At 39.8% G+C, this 11,421-nt stretch overlaps 1 protein-coding gene across 36 annotated transcripts in view; it reads right to left on the reverse strand.

Moving 5' to 3' along the window:
* Positions 1-6,211, reverse strand: part of Mlip (muscular LMNA interacting protein) — a 241,799-nt gene extending 235,588 nt beyond the window's left edge. For 8 of the 36 annotated variants that reach the window (XM_029481434.1, XM_029481438.1, XM_029481428.1 and 5 more), the window contains exon 1: positions 5,973-6,211. In XM_029481434.1, coding sequence (XP_029337294.1) covers positions 5,973-6,041 — 69 coding nt within the window. In that variant the 5' untranslated portion in view covers positions 6,042-6,211. The remainder of the gene's footprint in view (positions 1-5,972) is intronic. The other 28 variants (XM_029481429.1, XM_029481442.1, XM_029481432.1 and 25 more) reach the window with 12 other exon arrangements.
* Positions 6,212-11,421: the final 5,210 nt, after the last annotated feature.

Genomic DNA, 11,421 nt, shown 5'->3' on the forward strand with positions numbered 1-11,421 from the left:
CTTCAATTCTATTCCATTGGTCTATTTGTCTGTCACTATACCAGTACCATGCAGTTTTTATCACAATTGCTCTGTAGTAAAGCTTTAGGTCCAGCATGGTGATTCCACCAGAGGTTCTTTTATCCGCAACCCCATTGTTAAACCACACTAGAATACCCAACATTGCCCATCACACACACACACACACACACACATGTGCACATCACCACCAACACACATACAGCAACAGCATAAGAGAATTGAAGTATAGGTGTAAGTTAGCTCACACCCACTAAGTAATCAGACAGAATGGTCACACAAGGCAACTTCATCAGTGAAATCCCAGCCCACGGCAGAGCAGGAATCATTTGCTCATCCTGAGTAGTAAAGAAGTGAATGGAATAAAGTTTCCAAAACAATTAAACTCATGCCAAAGAAAAGGGTGATTTTATCTTCCCTATGTGTTGATTACCACCAAGATGAACTTGTTAAAAAGACAAATAATGATGCCACCTGATATTCAGAGATTTACCACTTTTTTTTAATTATAGAAATTTCCCTGTCTGGAATACTCTATGAATCAGAAACAACATTCATGTCACGATTAACAAGTAACACACCAGAAATAATAGCAACAAAAACTTTTTATCGGCTCTCTTCGGTATTGAGTACCTCCTGGCAATTCACTCTAATGAGACACAGTTAAAAAGAAAAATGAATAGGGAAAATACATTACTGCATGAAATACTCTATAATTGTCCCATTGTTAAGACATTCTGGTGAATAATTATGGACTTGCTGCCACAGATCTATATGAGAAACTGGGATGTCTGGGTTGTGTATGCTTAGAATATTTCCAAGCTATTAAAATGTATGCTTATCATTCATAATCCGCTTGAAACACCTAAAGCTCACTGCTCTTCTCAAAATCAGAGCCTTTGCTAAATTTGCTCTGCCCTATTCCAAATAGCCATTGAGAAACACACATTGCTTTGAGAATCATTTTTCCTAAGACTGTTTCTATCTTATTATGCCCAACAAAATACAATGTCATCACATAATCACATCAGGAATTAAACCAAAACTATTACTCCTGTCCTCTTCTGTTTGCTAACAAGGTTGTTCTCAGAAAGTAATTAATTTTCCTCCTATTGATGGAGTTATAACTTTTACTTAAAGAGCTGTATTTCTCTGGGTTATCATGATTTTGAAGGCATAATCTTTCATATTTTACATTTTATTCGCAATGATTAATACTTTTAATTTTGTTTATCTTCCCTGTATTCAAAACTAATCAAAATTAATTTCTCTCTGAATTAAAAAAAATTGTAAGGTAATCTGTAAACTTATGTGTGTCATTTTAAATTCAAAGTGAGTCAATCATTAAACATGAAAAGTAAAATTTTTCATCTTCTTATGTCATATATTCTGTTAGAATTCTAATCATCAGGTGCCTACTCACCCCCCCCCAGAGAGCTCCTCTTCTGAAACAGTATTTATGACATTCCAAAATTAACTATGGGCTTGCTTTGCATCTAACAAGTTTGAGTATAAAATGAGTTATTGTTATATAATTACTGTATAATATCACTGAACCGTCAATACTCGAGACAATAAGACTGTCCCTTGAGACACATCACAATAACACAATAGGAGCTAATAGCTTTATATATGAAATTTAGTTGGTTTTATCACCTCAAACCACAGTATGTTAGAATGCCCTAAGGGAGATGACTATTTCTACTACATTAATATATGAAGAGTTCTTTTCATTTCAAGATTTCAATTACTATAAATGTGAGTAACCTTTTTTGCTAATACACTGTAATTGTAAATAAGACTTGCTCTGAAAAACAGCTAGGATATTTTGCATTGGTTTTGCTTAGTTTTTAAGACATTAAATAGAAATTGATAGCTGTTTTTAAACTACTCCCAAATTTACCTTATGTTATAGATTTTTGTGACACCAAGCTTGAGGTTTTTATTCTATTAGATGCAAGCTATAAAGTTATATATAAAATCAAAAGACTAGCTTACATGATAATCTGTGATCTCCTAATTATATTCCAGAGGGCACGGTTCCTCGAACCCTCAACCGACCCTGGTAACAAGTTAAGAACTGTCACACTCATCCGTTAGCTTAAGACACACTAAATCAAGCTCCAGTGTATCCCACAGATGCATGTTAAATACAATACAAGGCTCAAAAAGTACATTCCCTAGTGTTTTCTGAATCTTCCTGAGTGTAGCCACTTCCTTTGGAGGAAGTCATTCAAAAAAAAAAAAAAAATCAGAGTTCCTAGGAACACAGTTGGGGATGCAGAAGGACCAGAAAAACAAAAGTCCATTCAGCACTAATGTCTGTGGCTGAGGAAAGGACCACATTGAAATATGTCACAAACAGCCCTCCCCTTCCCGACCCCTGCCACATTCCCCAGACCTTAGCATTAGTATAGTCTGCCTTTTACAGCTTCCATGACTAAGAGGTCAGCATGAGTCATAGCAGGTTTCTCAAGGGCTGAGAATGGACTTGTAAATCCATGGAAACTGATTTGTCACTACAGTGTTTGGAAGTTGGCTATGATAGCCACCTGGTTATGCATGACTTCACTCAGCACTGACAGCTGTAGAAAGCTTTGGAGGATCTTTTTTAGGGATGTTTCATATTATTAATTAGATGAGAGGGAAAGTAGTTAGCACCCAGGAATCTTCACTGTTAGCCACCAGACAGCAACGACTTCAGGGCGAAGAGAAAAGTCAACATTTAAAAGTAGATGGGACTGCAAATATGGTTCTATGGATAAAACATTTATTTGTCATCCTGCTAGGACAACTGGAGCTCCAGTCTCCCCACATCAAAGCCAGACAAGTGGGTCCCCTGCCTCCAATCGCAGTCCTTAAGGAGGCAGCAGTGGGGATCCCTGGAGTGAGCTTGGCCAGTGAGACCAACTGGAATCAGCAAGCTCCAGGCTCAGCTGTAGACTCTGCCTCAGTCCCTCAAGTAGACTAAACTACTGAGAACCATATCCAACATCAATTTGGGCCCTCCACATTCACACAAACACAAATGCATATGCATCCACATACATGTGAACATTGAAACACCTACATCACACACATACACACACACACACACACACACACACACCAAAAAAAGGTAGAAATTTAATTCGTTCACCATCGGATGGCACACAGTTAGGACTACCACTTCAGTTTTGTCTGTTTCTAGTAGAATAAAGTATGTCTTTCTAAATGCTGCAGGAGATTTTCTTACTTATTCATGTGCATAATAACTTAAAATGGTAAGTGAAACTGTGTATGTTGCCTTCTCTCATGATACATATTATAATATTGTTCATTAAAATCCAGAGAAATACAACTTTAATTAAGCAAGGTACAGATATTCTCCCCTTTAGAAAATTATTCTCCTCTTTAAAAAAAAAAAAAAAACATGTAAGAAATAGTACTATTTGTAGTAAGTATAATGAATAATTTTCAGAACAAAGTGAACGCCATATAAAATATTTTCAAATGATTTTTAGCAACCTCACTAAATGTTGACATTGACAAAGAAAGCAGTGATCGAGCTATTAACATGTTTAGGTGCACATCCTCAAAGCAACCATATGCTCGCTACGTTTGGCTTAATTTTTTTTTCTAAAACGTATTACACATTTCCCAGCTCTCTCCTGCAGTAAACACTGACCAGGACTTATTCTTTTCTTGGTATGAGCACTATCAAAATCCCCAGGTCTGAAAGCCTGACAGGCTGCCCGTATCCGTTTCCCCAGACACGAGCTCTTGGACACTCCTTCTGTCCTAGGGAGTTGTCTCTACAGTGCAAGCTGAATACTCGTGGGCTTGCTTTCTCATCCATTGCCACATTGTCCTCCAGTCTGCTGAACATGAATCAGAGACTAGCCTTAGGCCTCTGCCACAGAGCCATGCCCAGGAGTTGAGGGACGGCAGCATCCTCTAAGGGGACATGTTTTGCTCACTTTTAGATTTATAGCTATTTCCAAGGGAGAGTGGGACATGTAAAAATGTCTGACCTTCCAGAAAGTGGAATGTTAATGCATCAAGCCATGTCAAATAGCGAGAGCTCGGTTTTACTTCGTGGATTTGCCCCAGGTCTACTGCATTTATTTGCAAAACTCACTCGGGTTAGAGTTGAGTCGAGTTCACAGCTAGACTGCAGTCGCATATTTTCTATCAAAGTTACAACACTCAGCATTTACACTTGCAGTAGCTGGGGTTTCCTTTAGCCTTAAAATACATTTCAACTTTCTCTTTTTATAACTTGTTTGTGAGTGCGTGCATGTGTGTGTGTAGGTGTGTGTGCGTGCGTGTCTGTGTGTGTGTGTGTGTCTGTGTGTGTGGGTGTCTGTGTGTGTGTGTGTCTGTCTGTGTGTGTGGGTGTCTGTGTGTGTGTGTGTGTAGGTGTGTGTGCGTGCGTGCCTCTGTGTGTGTGTGTCTGTGTGTGTGCGTATCTGTGTGTGTGTGTAGGTGTGTGTGCGTGCATGTCTGTGTGTGTGTGTGTGTCTGTGTGTGTGTGTGTCTGTGTGTGTGTCTGTGTGTGTGCGTGTCTGTGTGTGTGTGTGTCTGTGTGTGTGCGTGTCTGTGTGTGTTTGTGTGTGTGCGTGTCTGTGTGTGTGTGTGTTGTGTAGTCTCTGGGCCATGTCAAGACAAGCCAATATGAAAATGAGGTAATTCTAGAGACTTCACACATTACACCTTTTATTTTTCACAGACCCCCTTCAAACTAGTTACTACTGTTCCCCACCTTACAAGCGAGTTTGTGGAAGTTCAGAAAGACTGAGCAAAATCCAAAGCTTTTTACTTAAAAGTAGAGCAACAAGAACTTTCGTATAGATATTTCTGACTCAAAAGCTCTATCTATTTCTACAACATTTGATTTTCCAATAAAGTCAAAGGCGAAAGTAGTCTGTGGTCCTTCTATGCTACACAGTTTCTATAATTACTGCTCAAAATAATGATGACTTGAGTATTTTTAAAAAAAACACATATATGTTATCCAAAATGTTCTTAAGATCTTGAAATTCTAATATTCTTCAAAAATTTTCAAGTCAGAATGTCTTTTGTTTGAATATTCTTCAAGAATTTTCAAGTCAGAATGTCTTTTGTTTGAATATTCTTCAAGAATTTTCAAGTCAGAATGTCTTTTGTTTGTTTGTTTAGTTTTTAATATCAATAGGAGTATGTAATCCTTATCTTCAGATATCTAGAACAATATAATTATACAAGTTGGGCCTTATTAGAGTCATTATGGCTTAGCCTTGTGCTTGCTGCTGTTAAAATGAAGCATGAATAATTCTAACATTAGCTCTGTAACCACAGTAAGCTTGCAAGCAAAGTTATCCATCTAAACCCAGGAGGTGGACCATATACAACACATTGTATTGGGGAATGTAAAACACATCGTATTGGAGACAGTAATACTGATGGTAGTTAACTGACAATAAATTGATTATTGTCAAAGTAATGCTGCTTTTATTATTTCTATAGCACAAAAACAAAAGAAATCCAAATTTTTATGATGAGTAAGCTTTATGTTGAGTTCATAAAACTTACTTCAAAAGGCATTGAAATATTCTACAAGACTTTCTTTTGTGAATGTCCTTTGTATTTCCCAGGAAGACTGGTCTTTGAACACTCACCATTCCTAGTATCAGTAAGTAAGACAATAAACCAAGCAAAGACTCAGAGTAAAGAATGCCAGCTATGAACATGGAGGGAGAACACATCGTTCAAATCCAAGTTGCCCACTTCCCAGCAATGACATTTTTTACATTTTTGTAGAAGTTTATTACACCATATTTGAGAAAGCCAGCGAACTCGTTCATTCCAAGATTATTGACCAGCCTGAAATGCAAACTGAGACAGGGAAACAGCATTTCTACTCTGGGACTGCTTCCCTTTCATCCTGTCAGTTAGATTTTAATCCTGAGTTTGCAAAATCCCAGGCATCTTACCGTCACTCCCTCCTCTAAGTTCTTGTTCCTCTTTAGTGAGCTTCCTGGTTCGTGCTTTTCAAATTCCATGGTGAAAGAATGAGAGAGAGGTAGAAAGAGACAGAATGGAAGAGAGAGGGGTCCAGATTCTGTCTAGAAACTGATTTGACATGCTTGCATGTTAGATAATGCCGGGCATTCCACGTTGTAAGAGCCTAGGACGATATCAGAAGCCCTGGCGATAATTTCTGGTTAGCTAGTGTTTCCATTTATAGATGTTCAAACCCCATAAACAGAGCACGGAAGAGAAGTCAGGCAGCTGGCCCTAGATAATGATAAATGTCACTAAACATGAAAGCAACCCTTCAGCAGGAGAATGTCCCACAAGTTTGGTTCTCTGAACCCAGAAAGATGCACGTGACAAGCAGTTTTGCCACAGATTTCATCAATAGCTGCTGGAGAAGAATAAAAATACTCCAGAATCCAGCCTTGTAAATCAAGTAAAAGGACAAATGTGATGATAGTGCAATGACTATAACTGGGCTAAGTTAGCGCTTTCAGAGTCCAGTTTCCATCTTGGCAGTGTAGATAGACACGTGTGCTTCCCTCTGTACATAAAAAAGAAACAAAAATAATGTTGCTTACAGAGGAAGAGTAAATAACTAATCAAAGCCAGAAGGGCTAGCAATGTGAACAGTCACGCGGTCCTGCCGATGTCCTTCTATGAAAACTTAACTGACTGCATCTAGATATACCATGAGACAAAAGTGGCATTCACTTAACAAATGCCAGTTCTGGTCATCCTGATCCCAGCACTTCCTCTGGGAAGAAAGCTAACGATGTAAGGGACAAAGTTTATTTCATCCAATGCAACAAATGTTTTCAGAGTTCTTTACAGAGTGTTGTATGTCTTAAAGAAAATTAATTGTGTAATGTAATGGTTAACTAACTCCTTCTGTGTCTTGAGGCAAAAAAAAATCTGTGCATGGCAATAAAAAGGAAATGAAAGTGTCTTTCAGAATACATGGATATGGTTTCTCTGGAGCTTAGCCCTTGACCTGTTCAGACACACATGTTAATGACTGGATGTTTTTTTTTTTATTTACCTTTGATTATTAGTTTGCCCCTCATTGATGAAGAAACACTTCAGGAAATATGTTGGAAGAGTATATCTGTCAGTAACTCTATGGTTCTGTTGCTAGACAAGGCTACAGAATTTATCCCAAATCATTTATTCTTGTCTCTCCCAGGAACTTGAAGCAATAGTGGTATCTCATATATATTACCATGTGTATAAACATATATGTGTGTATAATATACAGAAAAATATTGTTCTGTACTAACAGGAAGTGGAACGTTCATATAGACAACAACAACATGAAAGAACTCTAAAAAATAATTGAAAAAAATCTAGTCACAAAAGGCCACTTACTATACGACTTACTTAAGACTTCAGATACATCCATAGGAATAAAGATGATACATTCTTCCCAGAAGCTGTTATATAGACAAGGGTGAGTGGTAGTTAGTGGCACAGGATTCTCTGTGGGGTCAAAAAAATGGATACTGTTAATTTGATAACTCTGTGGAAACCCTAATAACCAATAAATTTTATGAAAAGTATGAATTTTAAAGTATATCAATTATATCATAATAAACTCTTTGTCTTAAAAGTTAACAAAAAGTCCTCTTTAAATGGAAATTTCTGGTTTTTTAGAAATACAATATGCACAATGGGTCACTCCAAAGTTGAAGCCTGTGCTATAGAAGACAAGCAAGAAGTTCTTCTTGTCAACAGTGACACAGAAGACCATCAGCAAAGTGACACTTACTTCTAGACATTGCCACCTCTCTTCACCCCTCTGCATCATCACCTTGGGCAAGCAGGTTGATGTCTGTGATCCCAGCACTCAGGAGGCTACGATGGGAAGATTGTTGCAAACTTAAAGCCAAAGGGACTGTATAACCAACGCCAGGCCAGCTGGAGCTACAGTGTGAGATCAATGCCTCAAGAAGAGAGAGAGAGAAAAGGAAGGAAGGAAGGAAGGAAGGAAGGAAGGGAGGGAGGGAGGGAGGGAGGGAGGGAGGGAGGGAGGGAGGGAGGGAGGGAGGGAGGGAGGGAGGGAGGGAGGGAGGGAGGGAGGGAGGGAGGGAGGGAGTCAAAGAAATGCTCTTCTATTGAAGCTTCATAAGACTGACCACATACCCACAAGGCATGAGAGCAGATGTGGAGTCTCTTTGCAAGAATTCCAATCTGCACAGGAGGGAGTAGACGACTTTCTCCATTGCAGCCTTCACGGTTAAAAGTGTCTATTGCTAAGAATTCTCCTCCAAGACAATCAACATGGTATACTGACTTGCTATCATTCCACATGCCCCTTGCAAGACAGGGGTCACAGACTGAAAAGACTAAATCCAGTTATTAAAGAACCAGGTAGGGATAGCCTGACCCAAGAACCACACCAGGAGTGCACTTCCTGTGGCACCCAGCAGCCAGTTGAAGATGAAAAGGTCAGCTCTAGCATAACTGTGAACTGAGCTGGTTCAGAGTGGTCACACTCTACCCGTTAGAGTGTGTATACAGAGGACTGACTGGTCCAGTGGATCATCAGGGCTTCGGGGAGAGCAGAGGAGGCAGCTTAGAGCAAGTGGCTCTAAACTCCCCCTGTTCATCTAGCATATATTTATCAATTCAGAACTCTAGAGCAACAGCCCAAGCTATTCTGTCGCTTGCCTTTGATTCCTCTTGCCTCCCCATCTGGTGAAGAGGCAAACATCGGGGAGCTCTAACCTCCCACCACAGCCATGTGTAGGGGACACTTTAAAGCTTGTACACACCAACACTGCAAGACAGTCATGGTGTTGTGTCCACAACTTGTGAAAGGATAACAGCTATGGAAGGACTTCTGGAAAGTTGAGTTTATCACTCTATAATAAACTTACTACATAACTGCCAAAAAACAATACCTCAAAATATCAGTCTATAATAATTATGATTTGAAGGCTAGCAAATGTGTGCCTTTATAATAACTACTTTCAAAAGAACTGCTTTTACTGAAATATGATTTTCCCTTCAGATGTTGTTGTCTTTCTTTAAACTTTGATATTGGGCCCTCTCTTTTTTTCCATTTTTAAAGACATTATATCCCGACCACAGTTTGCCCTCCCTCCTTTCCCCCCAGTTCCTCCCCCACCCCCTCCACTTTCCTCTCTTTCTCTTCAGAAAAGGGCCTGCCTCACATAGATATCAACCAAACCTAACAAGTTGCAGTAAGACTAGGCAACTTCCCTCATATTAAGACTGGATAAGGCAACCCAGTAGTAGAAAAAAGGTCCCCAAAGCTGGCAAAATAATCAGAGACACTCCCTACTCCCACTGTTAGGAGTCCCACAGGAAGACCAAGCTACAGGACTCTATCATATGTGCAGAGGTCCTAGGTCAGACCCATGTAGGCCCCTAGTTGTTTCTTCAGTCTCTGTGAGTCCTTATGAGCCCATGTAAGTGGACTCTGTGAGTTTTCTTGTGTTGGTCTTGACTGAACCCTATTTTTCTAATGACCAAAGACAAAAGCTGTTAGTCACTAGAAAGGAGCATATTCTTTATAAAATCACTTTTGATTTTGATTTTAAGTTAGAATGTGTGTTTAGAATAGCAGAAAATATTTTAAGTGATAGCTGTTACACTTAAAAAATGTTTCAGAGGGTTGGAGAGATTGCTCAGTGGTTAAGAACACTGACTGCTCTTCTGATGGTCCTGAGTTCAAATCTCAGCAACCACATGATGGTTCACAACCCTCCGTAATGAGATCTGATGTCCTCTTCTGGTGTGGGTGAAGATGGCTACAGTGTACTTATTTCTAATAATAAATATATCTTTTTAAACTGCTTCAAAATTGTTATTGTATATGGAAACTGCAATTATTTTTATCAAAAGTTCTTGTGAAGTCAAAGTGTGCAGCTGTAAAAATGCTAACACATCAAAACTGGCAACTTAAAACACAGTGATGTGGAGATGAGCTAAAAACATAGCTCCGGGTCTACAAAAATGATTAAATCCACTAGGAATCAAGGCCTAGCACGTTCCGGATGGGATGCCCAACCATTCCATGCTTGATGGCTATCGATTCCAACGATACTAGGATGCATTTTCTCCTCTTCATGGTGACGGTGCATGCTTGAACAGAGGTTTTTTCCTCTTACATTTGTACTCAAATAACTTCCAGCTACTTTGAACAGGAAGTAAATTGCCTAGCAGAGTCTCTCTCTCTCTCTCTCTCTCTCTCTCTCTCTGTCTCTCTCTCTCTCCTCTCTCTCTCTTGCATGTGTGTACATGCGCATACACACACACACTCCACTGGTGTCTGAGGAAGAACAGCAGCAAGCCAGATTAAACTGATTAAAGGGACTCACATGGAATTGTGATGAATGTTTCTAACTTCAGAAAGGAATCCTGCATTGAAAATTTCCCGTCTTTGTGGCTTAATCAAAACAACCAAATTCAACACCAGCAATCGCCCTCCCTTAAACCCAGCAGCTTAGCTGTCTTGGTGGTGCTGACATGACAAATCACTGTGTCCCCCCCGCCCCCCACCAAAGTAACAACCCTGTGCCCTTTGCAACATTGTGCCCAGTGTGTCCAGTTTTATCAGTGCAAATTGAAGCATGTTCCAAAGCGACTTGCACTTAGGAAAAGAATCTTACCTTTCCACGGACTTGGACTCAGCCAGCAGGACGATAATCCACCGGAGAGGTCACGCCCACATTCCCAGAGCAGCTGACCCTGTCAGTCTTTGGAAGATACTGTTTACTCTGTCACTAATATTGGATGCCAGACTCAAGAGACAGAACCTAAATTAAAAGAGTTAGGTATCCACCTCATCCCCACTGGGACCACTTTTCAAACACAATAATTGCTGAGTTTCCCCAGACGACTTCTTCATGAGAATGTCCTAGACAGCGTGAAGGTTTGGATCCAAGTGCCGGAAGTTTTTTGGTACGGCCAATTATGGTGTGCTGGTGAAATTTCTCCACGCTCTCCTAAGGATGTGAGTGGTGTCGTAAAAGGTCCCGTGTATTTTGAGTGGAGTTTTAAAGGGAATTGAAAGTTCTGAAATGTGATGCCAATCACTCCCTGGAAGGAAAGGTGGATTTAAACAGCAGATGGCCAATGATAAGGATGAATTACTTCCACAGTTAAGTAGCACCAGCAATGGCCACCCGACAGCAGCTCTTGCCAGAGCAGGGTGACCTCCTCCACTCCTTCAGCACCGTGAGTTTTATTTCCTGGATAATTTTAGCAAAATTGAGACCATGTCACACACACACACACCCAAACTATTAATTGTGTGTTCGGTTCTATGCAGGGGATCTACCCTGGACTCTAGTCTAGTTAGAAGCTCCATTTAAATTATGACCTAAGAGACTCAGAATTGAAAAAAAAAAAAAAAAAAAAAAAAAAAAAAAAAAAACA

The sequence above is a fragment of the Mus caroli genome, chromosome 9 (genome assembly GCF_900094665.2).
Source record: "Mus caroli chromosome 9, CAROLI_EIJ_v1.1, whole genome shotgun sequence".
Taxonomy (NCBI): domain Eukaryota; kingdom Metazoa; phylum Chordata; class Mammalia; order Rodentia; family Muridae; genus Mus; species Mus caroli.